This window comes from Episyrphus balteatus, chromosome 2 (assembly GCF_945859705.1).
Source record: "Episyrphus balteatus chromosome 2, idEpiBalt1.1, whole genome shotgun sequence".
Taxonomy (NCBI): domain Eukaryota; kingdom Metazoa; phylum Arthropoda; class Insecta; order Diptera; family Syrphidae; genus Episyrphus; species Episyrphus balteatus.
The window spans coordinates 48,153,365-48,173,919 of NC_079135.1; the positions used below are offsets into that span (position 1 = coordinate 48,153,365).

A 20,555-nucleotide genomic window follows, 5' to 3' on the forward strand; every position below is an offset into this window, starting at 1 on the left:
CTGATAACAAATATACCCATGGCAGACATTTTAAGTGGGGCAAAACCATCGGCAGCGGTTTCGAAACTTCAAAAGATTACAATTTTTTATATAGGAAATGGGTTCTACATAGTACAGAGTAATTTGCATTAGATGTAACAAAAACCTAGGCGTGTAGGTTGCACTCAGACAAGAAAAAAATCGTATAGGAGGGGTGTATTCGTCCCTCTTTTTAGGCGGGGAGGGGCAAAAAGATTGAATTTTTTGTATAGGAAAAAGCTTAGGTTTTTGTTACATCTAATGCATACTACTCTGTACTATGTAGAACCTTTTTCCTATATAAAAAATTGTAATCTTTTTGAAGTTTCGAAACCGTCTGCCGATGGTTTTGCCCCACTTAAAATGTCTGCCATGGGTATATTTGTAATCAGTGAGTATGTGGCGTTGGTTATCTATAAATTTTAAGTGGTTACCCTCACTAAATCGATTTTCAGAAAAATGTTATTTTGATGCGCTTTTTCTCGACAAAACGCCCCCAATAAATGCAGGCAGACTAAGGTATTCGTCATCACCATGACCCAGACTACCTCTGACATTCATATGAATCGGTTACCTCTCACGCAAGAAATCTGCTCCCGGCTCTCGGTCTATATTGTTTTGAGCGCTTTAGAAATCAATTTATTTCCGTATTTCTTTATTTTTTTATTTAAACAAAAAAATCTTGTTAAATAACAGTGGTCAACAGAATTGCACCTTTTTTATGTTTTATGAAGTTTCTTTTCTGTTTTTTACTAATTAAGCATCGCTGATTTAATTTGCCTCTAGTTTTTTTTTTCTATCAGCTCTAGTTTGGGTGATACAGGTACTAGGGAAATGCTTGAAATATAGCCACAAATCGATTATTGAATCCTTATAACGCGAGCTGATAGAAAAAATATAATTACGGATTCGATTCGATTTAGTACTTACACTTTAAAAATTTAGAAAAATATGGCTTTGTTATTAAAACAAAAAAAAAAAAAAAGCTAAGGAAATGCTTAAAATGCATATAGCGATGGTTCTTTTATTTCATCTACATCATTTACAAAAGACAATTATATGTATTTAATAGAAGTAATTATAAAAATTAACATAAATTGAAACTATTCAAACTACTTTCCAGTGAAACCCGAATTTCTTTAGCACAAGGTCTATCCTCAGCAGCTTCATTAGTACAATAGTAAAATATTTCCAAAATTTTATTATATTCGGCTGTGAATACAAATGCTTGTGGTAAAGGTGGTCGAGTTCCATAAGCTCTTTCGATACCAGAACAATCCCAGGATTCATCTTTAAATGACTCTTTGGAATCTTCGTCGCGTATATATATGGTATGTGGAGGGCAAAGTGATATTGTTTCATAGATTGTAAGTCCGAAGCTGAAGATGTCAGCTTTGGCATCAATTACATCTTTGACATCAATAACTTCCGGAGCTAACCAAGCTGCTGTCCCAACATATTGCAGTTCAGGATTTTTATCAAAATTAATGAAGCCATCCTCATCCAAAGGAAGACTTACACCAAAGTCACAAAGCTTGAAGATTTCGAAATCATTTTTGACAAGAATGTTGGAAGATTTAAGGTCGCCATGCAGAAGCTTTGCCTCATTGTGTAAAAAGTCTAATGCTTTGCAAATGTCGAAAATCATCTTTACGGTATTTTTGGGAGGTAAGGCTCCAAGGTCATCTTCAAAGCGATTTTCAAGAATCGTTCCCAGGCATGTTTGGCAACACTCAAGTAATAGTGAGTACATGCCATCTTCGGATTTTTGAACACCCCGGAAGCCTACTATATTTGGATGTGTAAGTTTTTTGAGAACCTCGGCCTCTTCTTGAATTCTTTTATTGTATTCCAGTTTTCCTGCTCCGCGTGCTCTTCGTGAGATACGCTTCACTGCCCAAGGAGAACGAATTTGTCCACATCTGGGCGAGCGATCTAGTTTATAGAGATTCACATACGTACCATATCCGAGGCTTTCCATTAAAGGGGATGCCGGGATCTTAATTGGGGTGCTTTCATTGGCAACTTTTTCCAAATGTTGATTGTGAAGTAGTTTTCCTCGAGTTTTGTCCATTATTGGGTGTTAAAGTTGGTAGATTTTTTTTTAAATTGTTCAGATAGATATTTCTTTTTTTAATTTTTATGTAAATATTTTTTCAATTCTTTGTTATTTTTTTTTCGTTTTTTGAAATTTTTTTATTTGAAATTGAAAGATATCTGAGATTCCTGAATTTTCCATTTTCTACAGTATTTTTAGTACAAGAAAGATAGACTTTTTCGTGGAACGAAATATAGGAAGGCTGATTTTTTTTTCAAATCTGAAAGAAGGGTATTAGAAACGCTTAAGTATGGGTTTTCGGAACACTACCCCCTGCCGAAATCCGCCATTTTGGAAAACGCGAGTTGATCTATGCCTTCAAAACTACTGGTTTGACTGAATAAGTTATTTTCTTTTTGTGTGCATAGACTGGTTTTCAGTGAAACATTTTTGAGGTAATGTCATTTTATTTTTTCTTTTTTTTTTAATTTTTCTCAGTCCCTATGTTTTATCCATATTTATGTACTTGCGATATATGTAGGTACTATACAGGGTGTCCCATAGTCACCGCCCCAAATGAAAACCATGGATTCCTGAGGTCATTTTAAGTCGAAAAACTTAAGAGGTAATTTTCTCGTTTTCGTCCCGTTTTCGAGTTCCCACGGTTTTTATGATTTTTGCTTTCTGGTGCTTTAACTGGCCTTATCTTTGCCAAACTTAGTTTCATTTGAAAGATTTTTTTTACAACCAATCAAGAATTTATTACAGTTTAAGTTTGTTTCAAAACTTTTTTTTCTGCGGACAACCGTTTTTTCACAATTTTGCATCAAACACAATTTTCTTCGTTTTTTAAGTTGTTTTTTACACTTTCATATCATTTAAGTAAAAAAAACACGTTAATGAGTATTAATTTTTTGTCCTTTTTATTAAAGCCCAGTTAATTTTCATAAAAAAAAATAAGTTTTATTTCATAAAAAAAGCTACTGAAAGTAATTAAAAAAAATAAACAAACTGAGTGAATTAAAAAAAAAAAATAATTTTTAAATAAAAAATTGATTTAAATGAATCAAAATTTTTTCTGAGCTTTATCTATTTGTTCTTTTCTTAACCACAATAGCTCAGAAAAAGTTTTTAGTTCATTTAAATCAATTTTTTATTTAAAAAATATTTTTTTTTTTATTTCACTCAGTACCTATGTTTATTTTTTTTTAATTACTTTCAGTAGCCTTTTTTGTGAAATAAAACTTATTTTTTGTATGAAAATAAACTGGGCTTTAATAAAAAGGACAAAAAATTAATACTCATTAACGTGTTTTTTTGACTTAAATGATATGAAAGTGTAAAAAACAACTTAAAAAACGAAGAACATTGTGTTTGATGTAAAATTGTGGAAAAACGGTTGTCCGCAGAAAAAAAAGTTTTGAGACAAACTTAAACTGTAATAAATTCTTGATTTATTGTAAAAAAAAATCTTTCAAATGAAACTAAGTTTGGCAAAAATAAGGCCAGTTAAAGGACAAGACAGCAAATATCATAAAAACCGTGGTAACTCGAAAACGGGACGAAAACGAGAAAATTACCTCTTAAGTTTTTCGACTTAACCCTTTGCTTCCTAGTGGTTTCGCAGTGAAACCACACTCTTAATGTTTTTTATCTTTTTTTCTAGTTGTTTAACGATAAAACCAAATGGATTTGTATACACCATAATTAATTTCTTAACGGTAAAAAAATAGTTTTTGTTGTTTAAAGTGCGTTGTAATTGCTAATTTGAGCATTTAGTATGATCATTCGTGTCATGTGGAGTGATTTTTTCAGACTGCGAATAAATATTATTAATATGATGGATTTTGAGAAAAACAAGTAAGTAAAGTGCATTATATACAAATATTGTTGTCTTTTTTTGTTATAAAAAAAAAAGTTTGTGGAAATATATGTTATGTAAACCATTTATCAAACTTTTTCTATGTGGTTTAGCTGTGAAACCAGTAGGAAACAACCATTTTTTTTTTTTTATTTTAGACAAAGAACAATATTGACATCTTCATCTAGAGGCCATGGATTCGGATAAAATGCAGTTACTCTTTGAAGAAATACCACCGGATAGCGAATCTGAAAGTTTTGGGGAAGAAGAAAGAGATCCAGAAGCAAATATTGTAGAGGTTCTCATGTTAATGTTAGTCATTTCAAGACTAAAGTGCCATACGAAAAAAGGTTTGACAAATGTGATCATATGCCGAAACATAGCTCTGATTGTAGCCTCTGATTGTAGATAGTAGCTTGCTCCAAGCTCACTACATCGGAAATTTCTGGAGTGTTAAATAGCTCATCACGACGTTGTGCACATTTCCAGTTCGGCATCTGAGCCTCACCGTACAAGGTGGTCCTGTTCCAGCTGTGAGGTGGGATTATGCTTGAATGATACAAAAAATATTTTGCAGCATACCACAACTTTTAGACTTAAAACTATATTGTATTTTGAAAATAATAACGTATTGCTTTTTTTTCTTTGTTTCCTACTGGTTTCGTCCTGAGACCACTTTTTAAAACAACAATAAAAGATTTAAAAAAATGTATACATTTTTTTTTTTATTTAAATCCGTTATTAAAAATGTACATTCTATCTGAAATTCCAGTTTGTATACAGATATTCGAAAAACTTAGTACCTCCGGGAACAAAGGGTTAAAATGACCTCAGGAATCCATGGTTTTCATTTGGGGCGGTGACTGTGGGACACCCTGTATAACAAGTTATGTATTTGTGAAAAAAAAGTTGAGATAACAATTTTCCATGATATTACCATGATAATTTTTTTTTGGAAAAATAAAATTTTCGAAAACCGGACATTAAATTTTTTTTTGAAATTTCGGTTTTAAATGTTGATTAGTGATTTCTACAAAATAGCATAGAAACCAATTTTATTTTAAAACTTTTTTTTTTTCAAAAAATTATTTGTAAAAAATTAGATTTAAAAAAAAAACGGGTCTAACGATTTTGATTTATTCTTTAAAAAAAACGAATTTTATGTTGTTGTATACCTACCTGCATTTTCCGAAATTCTATATAAAAAGTCTTAAACATTTAATCAACTGGAAATCTAAGAGCAAGTTCATGCGAACCAGTCGTACATTTTATTTTTGTACGACTTATGGGTTATGGCTTTCAATCAATAGAGTGATTTAACGATTTTTTTATTCAATGTATTGTTTAAATATATTTATATTCAGTTAAATTCATTTTAACCGAAGCCGGCAGCTGTGATTTCTACCGACCGTTTAGCGTATATCCCCGCTCGGGTTTTGTTCATTTTTGTTAAATCTTCCATATTTCATAGGGGTGGGCCTCTCTTAGTTTGCCCAAACCCTAGCTCGTAGTTGGGAAACTGCTCGAGAGCTAGGAACCGGGACTAGCCCGCTTGAGGTTCGAGCGTAAGCCCCCTCACCAACGTCAAGGTGGAGACCCGACGAGGGCCCCCCTTAAAATGGGGGCCCTGGGAACGGGCCCCGTGTGCCCTTATGGTGAAGACGGCATTGGCTCTACATTTATGTCTATAACTTTTTGACAGAGCGAATTGAAGTTTGTTGGTATACAAACAATTGATATACGCAAAAATACCTTTTCAATGAGATATGACTCATCGTTATTGGTCTCAGGGCCAAAGTTACCATTGTCCTTTTAATAATTTGCAATGTATGAAACCTTTTGATCAAGCACCTCATTAAATTGGCTTTGCTTACGGCCGATTTCTTCACAGAGTCCTAGCGCTAGTACCGGTCCTAGTCCTAAAGTTAGTACTCAAATCGGTATCAACTCATTTCTTCACTGAAGTCCTATGCCCTAGAACTGTCAATTTAGGACCGAGTACTAGTTAGGACTCGGTACTAGCTAGCTCCTCAAAATCAGCTAGGACCTGGTTATTATACCAATCGTTAGTACTCAAATCGGTACCAAGTGATTTCTTCACAAAAGTCCTAAGCCCTAGTACTGTCAAATTGGTACCGAGTATTAGTTAGGACTCGGTATAAGTTAGGACCTGAAAATCGGTAGTCTAGCGGTTAGTACTTAAATAAAAGCAATGGATTTTAGTCTTTTTAAAAGATATCTGACAGATTTTTTAAATTTCTTGTTGTTTCTCTTGAAAAGTGCGTTTTTGTTGATTTAAATGATTTTTTTTTTTATTTTTAAAAACACCTAAAACGGGGAATGTAATGCCGGAACCGAAGAATGTACAAAAGAACACATCTCGATGTAGGTAGAAGTACCAAAAAGATATAGCGACTTTGTTCGACCTTTCTATAAGTCGGATATTAGTAAAAAAAAAGACCATAACTGGACTGCATTTTTTTTAAATTATTTTTTTTATTAACATATATTTTTTACATACATATGAAGTTACAAATGTCTGTCCGAAACTGTTGCAGTAAGGTTAGGAATCCGTTTATACCTCGAGTACTTAATGACACCTTCGTCGTTTTTTGTATCCTGTATCTCAGCATTTTCTACATTTACCAGATCATACAATTCAGCACTCATGAATTCATTCTTGACTGTGACATTTTTTGATGAGCAAATCGAATTTCTTTGCTGGTTGACTTCTTGTAAAGTTCCACCACATTTTTTTTTATTGTTCAATAATAATCTTTTTATAATTTTTCTTACTTTTTGTCTATATTTATTTTGCAAACTTTCCTTAAATATCAAAATTAATTATTTCAAACATCAAAATATTGTCAGAATGACAGTTAGACCAGTTTTATACGTATTAATTCTTAGGACCGCGTTGTGAACTTAGATCAGGTCCTATAAATGTGAAGAAATGCTCAGGTCCTAACTTTTCCTTAGGACCGAATACTAGTGCTAGGACCTGGTCTAGCTAGACCGGGTACTAAGCTGACTTAGGACTTATGTGAAGAAATTGGCCGTTAGCATTGTGACCGATGAATTATTTTAACATCATGAAGAAGTTCCTTTTCTAAAAATCCCATTCAAAATAAAATAAAAGTTAATTTACCTTATAGGTTCATATTCGGAATGGTTCATTTAAATTTATGTTTCTATCTTGTTTTTAGTTGAAGAAAATAAAGTTTTTTTTCGCAAAGAAAACATTAAACTGTTATATTATGAAAACTTTCCAATTATCATAAGACTAAACAAAGTTTTATATTTTTATAATTTCAATAAAAGGTGCCAAAGCTCAGGCTCCCGCTGAAAACGCCGATGGAGATGACGATGATGAAAGTACTGTAAAAACTGCGGCTCAAAAGAAAAAGGAAAAGAAAGAACGTCAAAAGAAAGAAGCGGCTTTGGCAAAGCTGAAAGAAAAAGAAGGCAAATCTAAGCCAGCTGCAGCAGTTGATCCTGAGCCAGCCGAAGTAAAAGAAACCCCTGTAGAACCAGAACCAGCAGCTGACCCGGAGAAAGAAGAATCACCAGCGGCTGAAGATGATGGCGAAAAAACCTCCAAGGATGATAAAAAGAAGAAGGGTAAGAAGGACAAAAAAGAGAAAAAGGTCGAAGAAGAGAAAAAGGATGATAAAAAGAGCAAAAGTGGAATGAGTAAGTCCGTAGTTGCCGCAATGCAGGAACGACTCAAGAAGATTAAGGAAGAAGAAGAACGATTGGCCAAAGAGGAAGAAGAAAGAATTCGTTTGGAAGAAGAACGAGAAAACCAACGCTTGGAGGCCATCCGTCTAGAGCAAGAAAAGAAAGAGAAGAAAAAACAAAAGGAAGCCGAAAGAAAGGCTCGCTTGAAGGCCGAAGGTAAACTGCTGACCAAAAAGCAGAAGGAAGACCGAGCCAGGGCTCAGGCTATGTTAGATGCGTTGAAAGCGCAAGGATTAGAAATTCCCGATCCAACTGAGAAACGTCCACGACCCGGAACTCGTTATCGTCCATCCAAAAAGAAGGGACCAGCCCAAAAGCAGGAAGAAGAAAAGACTGAAGACGGACAGTCACAAAATGAAAGTTCCAAGGACAATACTCCTCAGCCAGAAGATGAGAAAAATCTAGAAGAAACCGTTAAGGAGTCCTGGGATGCAAGTGCCAGTGAAGAGGAAGATGATGATTCCCAAGAAAAATCATCCGAGGCAACACAGCAAGAAAAAGATGCTGCCGACAATGCTGCTAAAGAGAAAGACGATGAAGAAACAGATTCAGCTGATGAAGACTCCTCCGACGACGACTCCGAAGGCGATGACGATGACGATGATGACAGTGACGATGATGATAAACGAGCCTACGATCCTAACGATCCTAAAATGAAACGCGAACGTGCATTGGCTCGCCGTGAAAAACTTAGTGAGGAAGCACAGAAACGCCGAACCACTGACGATCTAAGAGCTGCTGTTGTTTGTGTCCTGGGCCACGTAGATACTGGAAAAACGAAAATTCTTGATAAATTACGACGTACTCATGTCCAAGATTCCGAAGCTGGTGGAATCACTCAGCAAATTGGAGCCACAAATGTGCCTATTGATGCTATCAAGGAACAAGCAAAGGTCGTTAAAGGTGGCAGTGATTTTGAACATAAACTTCCAGGTCTGCTTATCATCGATACACCCGGTCACGAGTCGTTCAGTAATCTTCGTAATCGTGGTTCTTCTCTTTGTGACATATCCATTCTCGTCGTGGACATTATGCATGGTTTGGAGCCCCAAACTATTGAATCTATAAGTTTGCTCAAAAAGAAAAAGTGTCCATTTATTGTAGCTTTGAATAAAATTGATCGTCTTTATGATTGGCAAGTTATGCCACGTAAGGATATTCGTGATGTTATCAAAGGACAACAGGCCAATACTCAGGTCGAATTCCAACAACGAACCAAGGAAGTAATTCTGCAATTTGCCGAACAAGGTCTTAATGCTGCTCTCTTCTATGAGAATCCAGATCCACGTACATATGTTTCTCTGGTGCCAACAAGTGCCATAACCGGTGAAGGAATGGGTAATCTACTTTTCCTAATCGTTGAATTCTGTCAGAATATGTTAGCCAAACGTTTGATGTACAGTGATGAGCTACAGGCAACTGTACTCGAAGTAAAGGCTATTCCCGGTCTGGGAACAACTATCGATGCTATTTTGATCAATGGCAAATTGAGAGAAGGCCAAACCATGATCCTTGCTGGAACAGATGGTCCCATCACTACTCAAATTCGTTCACTTCTCATGCCACAACCATTGAAAGAATTGAGAGTTAAAAATGCCTATGTTGAATACAAGGAAATTAAAGCAGCTCAGGGAGTTAAAATTGCAGCAAAAGATCTAGAGAAGGCAATTGCTGGTATTAATCTGTTGATTGCCAATAAACCAGATGAGGTTGAAATTTGTCGGTAAGTTTTGTTGATTTCCAATAAGTGTGGAACGCACAAATTAAATTGTATATTTATTGTTCTTTTTAGTGAGGAAGTTGCCAAGGAACTCAAAAATGCATTGAGTCACATCAAACTTAGTACACCAGGTGTATTTGTTCAGGCATCAACATTGGGATCTTTAGAAGCTCTGCTGGAGTTCTTGAGGACATCTAAAATTCCGGTAAGTGATTGAACATAATTTCATACATAAGTAGGTTGATAGGTTCTGAATGCTGATATAAAAGCAATTTAAACTAGTTTTTAATTTCAATTAAACTGTGAGAATCGCTGGAGTCCCAAATGTTTCAAAGAAAATCAACCCTTTAATTTTTCTGATAGTCTGATATTTGTATTTGTCAAAAAATAATAACTAGCCTTATTATGCTATTCTATTCATGTGAAAGTCTAAAATTGTTTAAAAAAAGGCTCTCATTTAATGAAGGATTAGCCTAACGAAAGTAATATTACGATTATAAAGTGGCATACGAAATTGCCTGATCTCAACCACATAGCGAATCTATGGGAAATTGAAGATCAGAGAATTTATCAAAAAAAAAATTTTTTAGAACTACGCTGTACTCCAGTCAAAGCGTCGGAAAATAGGGCCTAACCTTGCGCACAGAGGCACTGTCAGTTTTTATTTCATGGATCGATAGGGATATTTTACTTCTAAGCTAATATCTTTGCTCCAGTTTGTCGTAGACCAAAAAATAAACATACATTCTCTTCCTTACAATGTTTTCTATTGTTTAAATGTAATTTAACTGTATTAAAATGAACAACTACAAAATGGCAGCCAGTTTAATCAAATTCTAGTTGTTAAAAAAACACATTTTCCTTTTATTTCGAAAAAAGCTTATATTATGATTAAAATTTTTCTGGCCTATTTTGTAGCCCTCTTAATTACTTGCATTTTAAAGAAAAAATCAATTATCACCAAAGATAGCCGAGGAATTGATAAATGAACGCAAGTAAAACCGGTGTGAAAACACCCAAAAATATTGTTTTTTGATAATAACTCGGCTTCAGGATGTCCTATGGCAAAAAATAAAGCTATTAATTATAGTTCGTTACAACATTTTTTATCGATTTGGTACACATTCTTTTTGTTTACAAAATAAAAAATAGATAATAATATTATATAATATGTATTAATATTAATATACAGTCGAAATCGAAAATTTTGTTTAGCAAACTCTTGCCTTATTATTTTATAAACGGTGCAATTTTGAATAACTCCGCTAAAAATAATGATCAGGTGGTGAGAAATTGGGTTTAAGCCTTTTAAATTTACTCCTATCGATCCATGAAATAAAAACTGACAATGCCTCTGTGCGCAAGGTCAAATGGCGCTTTGACTGGACTATTGAGATTTAAATTTAAATGAATTATTTTCTTATTATCTTTTAAGAAAAATATTTTGTGATTAAAAAAAAATATAACTATAAAAGTATCACGAGTATTTACACTTTTTTTTCATATGTATGTTACATTGGGAGATTCGTTCATACTTTGTTGTTGTCGCAGTTCGAATAAATTTTGTTATGTCCAATTTTTTATTCGGCGTTATAACGCTCTCGAAGGTATCAAAACCCACGTATCTGCTTTAAACCCATCACCCATTATCCGCCTTTGGGATTCTGCACGAAGCGGCGGCAACCTTCAGCTCTTGAAGTGTTGAATGTTTGAAGTCAACTTAATGCTGTTACCAGGAATTATTGTGCAAATCTTTTTTCTAACAACCCGGTAGTATTGAAAAATTGTATTATATTTTTAACTCTCAGGATCTATCCTTTGAACATCAAAGTACTAACTTCCTCGGTCCCTTCGGATCTTCTTACTTCTAATTCGATCAAGCTTAAGCCAAGTTTTAGATCAAAATAAGAAAATTATCAACTCGAATACAATTTGTATACAATTTCATTTGTCTTTGCAAAAATTGTTTTATCCTATAGTCACTCTTCATTTTGAATGTTGGGTATGGTTGGTATATTAGGATTCACCAATCTTCGACTATTTAAAGCAGCTTTCGCTGCATACTGATTCAGCTTAAGGCCCTAGTTAGTTTGAAAAATATAACTCCGATGCAATAGACCGTAGATGATGGAAATGTAACATATGGTAATTACAAAATTATTTGTTTTTAATGAAAATTCCTGACCGATGTGAAGTCTTATCTATTTTTTGCTATCACTGAAAAAGTGAACACGATCACTTAAATAAATCATCTTTGTTTTGTGAGCTGTGAGTAACCGGACCTTGGTGCACAGGAGCACTAATAACAAATTTCCAAAGGCTTACGAACAGTAAACTAAAAGATTTACACGAAAACGATTCACAGCCAACCTAGGTAAAAGGATATTTTTGAATGTATACCTTAGGGCGGTTATTGTTTGAAAAAAAAAAATTGAAATCTGCATGATCTCAGATATGGTTGAATATATTGAAAAAATATTCTCCCAGTTTCAAAACTCTAACTAAATTCTAACCCGTGCCTCCAAGTTGCTGCAGTTTCTTATTGGAATATGATGTAAGGTTTTTCCTCCTTAAAAAATAAATTGTTCATTCCAGCCAAACTTTTTGTTCCTTCTAATCACATATTATGGCAGTTATCAGTCTGGCATTTTGAATTAGAGATGCAAAGAATGTATTTAAGACGAATCTAGTAGAACACATACTTACACAGTATTTTTACACGCTGTAAGTCTGCAGAAAATGAAAATTGAAAGAACTATGTACAGTGTTTATTAAGCTTAAACTTTTCATATTTACAAAGTGCTTAGTCAAGTACTCAAGAACCAATCAGTTTTTTTTTTTTTTTTTTTAGTTTCTTAATTAAGTGAACTGAATTGTTTTTAAAACGACAGACTTAAGATATGTTATCGCTATGAATGAATAATAATGATGTGAGCCGATTCCCTTCACGAAAGAAATGTACTGCCTGGCCCAAATCAATGTTCGGGCTTAAGCTTGAGTGTTTCAATAAATCAATACGCTTCTTTAAAATCTTTAAAACCTTTGATATGCAATACATAATTAAAATTTTTACGCTGAAAATATTTACTTTTTATTAAATTTTGTAAGCACTGCTATTTTCCTGTTCACAGCAATAGGTTCTATATGGCAAGTTTAGGATTCGTTTTGAAAAATTAAATTCTTCAATTATTTTTTTGGTATAAAAACACTGTGAAAATGTTTGTAATCAATTCTTCAGTAAATGCCAGTAATGAGGTGTTTTATAAATTTTTAATTTGAAATATGACATTCAGACCTTTTAAACGATTTAAAAAACGTGTAGTTTTGATAAACCTATACTTAACCTACCGAAGGCAAGTGAATTTACCTATCACCCTATCACTTGAGAAAGGGTATATTCTTTTGCTCCTGTTATTGAAATTCTCTATCGATCGCGCTAGAATTTATTTATATTGAAGTCAGTTAGTTACTTTAGGCCCAATTTATTCACACTCCATTAAATTTGAAGTCTCCATTAAAACGGGAAATTTTAAAATTTGTATATGATTTGACAGATTTTTTATTTCTAATGGAAACTTTAAATATAATGGAGAGTGAATAAAGATAATAATTATGTGCAATGATAATGTTATTCACGTAGAAGAAAGCCTTGCCTTCGGAAGGTTAATAATCTCAAGAATACTCAAAAAAAATTTTTCCACATATTTTCCACTTTGACATCGATTTCAGGCATAAACTTGAAATAAAACATGTCGTTTGAGATTAATATATTTATATAATATTTTTTTCCAAATCCAATCAAATCCAAATTTTGAACATGTATGGAAAGTTCAAGTAATACAAAAAATTTCAAGTAATATTCCCATCCAATTTGAGGTTGAATAAAATAAATGTTTTTGTTTGACAAACAAATGTTTGAGTTTTTGCTCAACCAACTTGTCAATTTTGGCATCCATGGAATACTTTAACATGCTAAACTACTAAACTAAACGTAAATGGAACCATATTCATAAATTCTGCCTCAAGATGAAAAAAAAAAGTCCGGAACGAGTACGATTTGGGTGCCAATAATTGATAACAGTTTTTTGTAGAGGGGTTCGATACAGTAATTTTTTTTTATGGGATTGGGGTAGGTGAGAAAGGCAAGTTTAAAAAAAACGACCTAAAATAGAAAAAAAAAATATTAAAAAAGAACAGCAATACTTGCAGTTATGAATGATACCTTTGTGGTTTGAGTCTTCGTTCTGGCAAACTGTCCAAGGACACAATCCATATTTAAAAAGATTTCCCTCGAAATTTCTCCCCATGTGGGAAATTAGAAAGCACCCAAGACACAATCCATATTTGTTTCCATGACAAATTTGAAAAGAGTTCCCTCAAAATTGCTGCCCCGGTCGGTGGTTTGAGTCTTCGTTCTGGCAAACTGTCCAAGGACACAATCCATATTTGACAAAGTTAAAAAGATTTCCTTCGAAATTTCTCCCCCGCGGGACCACCGCAAATGACAAACTAGATATTATTTTAAAAGCAAAAGGGCTTAAACATTCTGTCAAACTTTAACTCTTAGACCAAGTCCATGCGACTTAGACGTACAATTAATTTAATTCAAATTCTGTAAAAACAATCAAGTCATCTAGGTGCAAAATGATCTCATATTCATGAATGAAAATTTGTTCTTCTAGCATTTTTATTTCTTTTCTTTTTTATATCTCTTATATGTGATACAGGGTGATTCAGGAGTAATGTGCCAAAAATCTAGAGATGTGCCAAAAATCTAAGGTCGAGACAAGAAAAAAAAATTTCAAACTAATTTTTTTCAAAACTTTATGTAATTAAGTACTAATTTAGTTTTAAAAATTCAATGCTCTTATTTATTTTTAAACAAAAGCAGAAAACCAGATTCAAAAAGATCTTGTCATTTTCGAGAAATTAACAAAAAACCAAAACTACTTTTTTCTAAAAAAAGTGATACAGTACCTATTGGATAAACCCTGAATTGATCAACTTTTTTCATTGATAACACCTGAAAACTTACCTGAGAATTGTTCTTAGTATGTCATGGGTGCACGTCGCCCATGGATTCTAGCTGTAAGGGCTTTTAGACAATAAAATCGCAATTTCTTAATGAAAATTGAATAAAAAAAAATAATGTACATCCAAAAGATAAATCGATGACAAGAAAAGGGAAATACGAAGGAAAATAATTCAAATGTTATCTAGGAAAAAAAATGATTCTCTTGAAACCTTTAAAAATCAAAGAATATGATGTAAAAGGCCCTTACAGCTAAAACCTATGGGTGGCGAGCACCCCAGACATACTAAGAAAAATTCTCAGGTAAGTTTTCAGGTGTTATCAATGAAAAAAGTTGATCAATTCAGGGTTTATCCAATACTGTATCACTTTATTGTATCCTTATTTAAGTCTGAATGTTTAAAAAATAATTGACGAGTGGTTAATATTTCATAAATTAATTTATCAACAAGTCCAGCCACGAAAAAAAAGAAAATAAATAGGTTTTTTAGAAAAAAGTAGTTTTGGTTTTTTGTTAATTTCTCGAAAATGACAAGATCTTTTTGAATCTGGTTTTCTGCTTTTGTTTAAAAATAAATAAGAGCATTGAATTTTTAAAACTAAATTAGTACTTAATTACATAAAGTTTTTAAAATTTTGAAAAAAATTAGTTTGAAATATTTTTTTCCAATTTTTTTTTTCAAAATTTTGATTTTAAAAATAAATTTTTCAAAAACCTTGCCATAAAATGGCTTTGTTTAAAATTTTTGTAAAAGACTAGGGTTTTGGCTTTACAAAAAGGTATAACACGTTATTGTAAGTAAAACCGTTGATTTTTAATAATTTTTATCTAAAATAAGTCAATTTTTTTATAAATTGCCCCTCCCAGCTAAACGAGGGGGAATAGACCCCCCCTCGCATACGATTTTTTTCTTGTCTCGACCTTACCTACACGCTCTAGATTTTTGGCACATTACTCCTGAATCACCCTGTATTTCTCGACAAAAAATTATTTATGTAACCACTGTTTAGTCACCCGTTCTCGTTCCACTTTTTTTTTTTTATTTATTTTCTTTTGTTTTTCATTTTTTTTTTTTTTTAAATAAATAAGAAACTTAAGTACTCGAAGAGATATAAAAGAAATTGCTGGTTTGGTTGTTGGTCGTACGGTTGTATGCTTCGAAGCCAAACGAAGACATTTGCCAAGACTGACATATCTTCGTGCGATTAAAAGAGCTGACAAAAAAAAAAAACAAAAGAAATGAAAAACAATGAAAAAAAAAACAAAAAAAAAAAAAAAAAACAACACAAGAGGAAGTGCGACCGGAAGTTGTGAAAAGTCTATTTCCGTAGTATCTCTTTATACACGAACCAAGTCTTCTCAGCTTTCCCTCTGCCCTATAGAAAACTTTGAAGATGTTTGTTGGAAAGAGTTAAGGTGGAACAATATATATGCAAAGGTTTTGTGTTGGTTTTTTTTTTTTCATGAGATACTTTTTTTTTGTAACTTCAAAGGTACTTGAAGAGTCAAGTTATAGAGATTTGAAAAGTGTTAATTTTTCAAACTTGGACCTCTTCTCGGGCATTCGGTTAAATTGTTTCAAGGCATAGAAATAAGTTGATGTTTGCGATCGTTTCTATTCATTATAAAAAAAAAACCGGCCGGCCGGTCTGTCTGTCGATTGTTGATACAGCTTAAGACCTCTTACAGCGAGAAATTCCTATAGGCCAGTGGGTGGTTCTCTTTGCCAAATTACAACACCTTCGTTTATAAATATTTTGTTTGGATTTTAATCAACGTTTCTGGTTCATTCATTCATAGCTTTTACTCTGTGGTGGCTGAAGATAAAATTTAATGGTGTGTTGGTTGGTGTCTTTTTTGCTGTTGCTAGGAGAGCTTCTTTTTTGTTTTGGTTTGTTTTTAATGAATGAATGAAGAATGCGAATGCGAATGAATGAAATTAACTGATATCATGGAAGTTGTGTCCCACTATGCAATAGTTTAAGGCACCAACTTTAATGATGGAATAGTGAAAGCTAATAGAAAAAAGTAATCGTAGGTTGTCACAATAAGTGACGGCTTGTAGGCTGATTATGCTGTGGTGTGAAATTATAACATTTTTGTGTTTTTTTTTTCTTTCAAACACGAGTTTATGAATGAAACTATAGGTAATCTAGAAATTGTTGGTGGGAATCATTTGTATCAAAATGTCAGAAAATATAGAATTATTATAATTAGTTGTAGATTTCTTGGTAATTGATCAAAAGCAGTTATAATTTAAAAAACTAGCTATGAGAGGGAAATTTCCAAAGGGCAATTTGTGATTTAATTAATTAGATTTTTCCCAGAAAACGAGAATTTATTTATTGACTTTTTTTTATTGTATTCAAGTTGTTTTATCATTTCATTTTTTTTGATATCCTTACTTAAATTATTGCTATTCCCTTTGGTCGGAGAGATAAGTTATGTAAGTAAAAGCATAAGTTATGTAAAAACTGATATTATTTTTATTTTCCCCTAAGCCTGAAGACCGATTTTTAGATCTCAAGATGTAAGCTCTTTTGGTGGCTTTGTTTTGGAAACTTTTTTGTTTAATTTCTTCTTTGTTTATTGAACTGGAAAAAAAGAACCAAAAGAGAAGTTAAAAAAGCTAAGTTATCTTATGTTCTATTAATCACATCGCCAAAATTGCGGAATTTAGGCTTAAACAATAAATCCGCTATGAATGAGTATTGGCGCCACAGTTGCCTAACAGTATTGTGTATTCGAAAGCCAACAAAATCTCTGAAAAAGGACTTTTTGTTGGTTACTAACTAAACAGTAAAAAAATTTAATATATATTTTGTTTATTTGTATTTGTTTTATTTTGCGTTAAATTTTTATTTGTTATAGTACCGTTAAAATAGTACATAAAATCTACAAATAAAAAAAAATTGTTCACTCAAGAAACTTGAAACTTGGCAAAACGGTTGTTTTGAAATAAGAACCAATGATAAAAAAGTCTATAAAAAAAGTTGGATGGAAAGGTGTTTTTTTTTTTGCGGAAAAGAGGAAGGGGTTGAAGGTCAAAAATATAGTGAACAAAATTGTTTTTGGAATATCATCATATGGCACATGTTTTTAAGGTATTTTTGGATGCTGAATCTAATGACATAAAAATTAAGTCAATACGATTGCTCAAAGAAGAGTTATAGCCGATTAAAAACAAGGGTGCCTGTTTTTTGACCTCAACAGGTTAAATATAACCGAAACCCATGTGAAAAACATGCTACACTGATAATAATCGGGTTTGAAGGTTTAAGATAAAGCAGAGGCAAAGGATTCAAAAAGTTCTTAAACATAATTTTGGTGAAAGGGTTTTTTTGATGGGTTGAGTTATGTGTGAGAAAGTTATCATAACAGCTGACTTAAATTTTATTTATTTTGAAAACTTGGTGAAAAAGTTTTGGTTGATATAAGAAATAAGAATCTATAATGTGTCCAAAATTATCTGTAGTGAAATGGTGTTTTTTTTTTTAAGAAATGATGAAATTCGGTACTAAGAACTGGGAAAAAATTGTTACACCAATGAAAATTGTTAAAAATGTTTTACTTATAACAGAAAAATGATGAAATTTGGTAAAAACGTTGACTTTGGGATAGAAAGCAAGAAAAGAGAGTTTTCATAAAAAAAAAATTAGGTGAAAGGGTGTTTTTTTTTCGAAGAGACAGTAAAATCTGTAATTGGTCATAAAAAGCCAATGATTTGTGTAAAACGTCTAAAAACTTAAGTATAAACGTTTAAAAAACCCAAAATAAAATGAATCATTGGCTCTTTGGGACCATTTACAGATTTCACTGTCTCTTCGAAAAAAAAACACTCTTTCACCTAAATTTTTTTCATGAAAACTCTTATAATTTATACTAGAGTTAGTTTTCAAAAAAGACGAACATTTCAAACTTTTTGTGAAAAATCATTCTGATTGTATTCTCCCGTCATTAAATATAAGGATGCTCAATAATTTGCCACCAGAGTTGTACTCGAGTTTTGTTTGTTTTCAAAAGATTTATTTTATCCTCAACAAGTTTTGCGACAATTCTATTTTTCCTAAAATGGACTACAACCGAATTGTTTAAAAAAATGCACTTTTGTAAATCTTAAACCATAAATGGTAAATCGAACTCACCCTTTTGATGTCAAAAAAATGTAGATTAATATGCGAATAACTATATTTGAACTAGGCCCACAGATCTAATAGACCTGATTAATAAAAATTTGTTAATATGCAAGGCCGTGATACGTCATTTTTGTGTTTCTAAAGTCTTTAAACTCTAAAGTCTTTAGAAAAAAAAGACAAATTTTCATCGAAAAACTGCAGAACAAAAAAAATAGTTTTCATTTCAGATATTTTATTTTCCATTTTTTTATATGACAACTTATAGTAAATTGTAAATCGATTGAAAGCTTACATCTCAAGCTTTAATTGGATACCCTAATGACTCGATTTTGAGTCATTAGCTGGACTTAATTCTTTTTTATGTCTTAAAAATTAATGTCGATTTCATAATAATAATATACTAGAAACTAGAAAGTAAAAATGATAGAATATTCGCATGCTAGCAACTTTCACTCTCCTTTGGGATGGCATAATTTTTTCATAATTTCCTGTAAATAATTCTTGTAAATATTAGATCTATGAAGTTCTTATAAGAATATTTTTTTTTTACTGAAATTGCATTCTTTATAAGCTTAGTAAGCCTAACAAACCTCATTTTAACATACTGAGTCCAGTAATCTAGCAAAAATTTGTACATTGTACCTAGAATACATAACGTTGTAGTATAATATTTTCCCGTTCATTTCCTCGTGGTTGTCTTTTGATTCCCAATAAAATAACATCATAACAAAAAATAAATAAAAAAAAAAACCATGCAAACTAATTAAAATTCATTAAGAGCAATCTAAAATCAATATTCTTATCGCAGGAAGCACAACGTTTGTGTAAACTGACTGTGTAACCAATTTCCAGTTCCTGTTTACTTATTTGACTTCCATTCACAATTAGCTTGTTCGCAAGAGAGTAACTCGTAGTACTTAAAGTGCGCAAACAAAACACCCAGTAATACGACATTAAAAAAGAAAACATTATATTTTTGTGTAAATAAAAAAAAAAAAAAAAACATATAGCAGCTATCTAGCAAAATAAAAAAAAGTATCATCTATCTATGTGTACTTAACTTTAGATATTATTAAGCTAAGAGAAAAGAGTTTAAAGTACTTGCATATTTACGTATACCTTATACCTACCTACACACTCCCTATTCAACTTAAAGCCGGTCGATCAATATTATTAGGTCATCACTCGCGCTCGTTCCATTCATTCAATTTTTATTCATTCATTCATGCTTGTTATATTTTCGAGATACCTATTTAAGTTTAAAGGCAACTTAATTGATTCGCAGAAGAAATTGAAGCAAACAAAAATTTTAATTAAGTTATCAATCATAATCATTTTTATCAAAAAAACAAAACCGACTTCCATGGATCAAAACTGGGTTTTATGGTTTTTCTTATAGTTTCTATAACTTGAACTAAACACTGCAGCTACAAGCGAAAGATCTTCAACTTTCGTTAATTGTTTTTGTGATAACTTAAAAAAACTGGTTTATTCCGAAGACCCTGGAAGACAACTTGGTGGAACTCAGCCAGTTTCAAAAAGTTTACCACCTAAACTTTTAATGTATTACTTGAACTCTCTAAAAATTCATCTTACTATGTTTGACTTACAGTTACAACAAATCCCAACAAAAAAAAAAAATAATAGCCATATCGGTAGTATTTTTCAAAATACCTTATTTGAGTGCATCAATTACGAAAAAGTGATAGAATTTGATGTGTGGTAGATTAAGCTACATATTGCTTGAGATTTATTTACGGGTCACTGTGGTGTATGCGTAACTTTTTTTCTTCAGAATTACATTTCGGTAATCGACGAAATAGTTAATCCAATAACTGAGTTTGTAAGTTCGTCTTTTAATCATTTTAATGATGTCTAAAACAATCGTAGAGTCAGAATTGAATGCTTTATTTTCATTTAGTAAATTAAACGGAACCATACCCTTACCACAATAAAGTGAAAAAAAATTACTAAGAAAATCGTTTCTTAAACATAAAGGTATCTACTA

The 20,555-nt window shown here is 32.2% G+C and overlaps 2 protein-coding genes across 2 annotated transcripts in view; one reads left to right on the forward strand and one right to left on the reverse strand.

Moving 5' to 3' along the window:
* The window catches only part of LOC129912372 (eukaryotic translation initiation factor 5B), a 156,231-nt gene that overhangs the window by 3,075 nt on the left and 132,601 nt on the right, over positions 1 to 20,555 (forward strand). Inside the window, exons 3-4 of the mRNA XM_055990579.1 lie at positions 7,239 to 9,381; positions 9,451 to 9,583. Coding sequence (XP_055846554.1) covers positions 7,239 to 9,381; positions 9,451 to 9,583 — 2,276 coding nt within the window. The remainder of the gene's footprint in view (positions 1 to 7,238; positions 9,382 to 9,450; positions 9,584 to 20,555) is intronic.
* Positions 1,076 to 2,250, reverse strand: LOC129912377 (lymphokine-activated killer T-cell-originated protein kinase-like). The gene has a single exon (XM_055990588.1). The coding sequence runs from the start codon at positions 2,090 to 2,092 to the stop codon at positions 1,106 to 1,108; it is 987 nt and encodes a 328-aa protein (XP_055846563.1). The 5' UTR covers positions 2,093 to 2,250; the 3' UTR covers positions 1,076 to 1,105.

Excerpts from the sequence above, each read along its gene's own strand:
- LOC129912377 (XM_055990588.1), bottom strand. The coding sequence starts at position 2,092 with ATGGACAAAACTCGAGGAAAACTACTTCACAATCAACATTTGGAAAAA.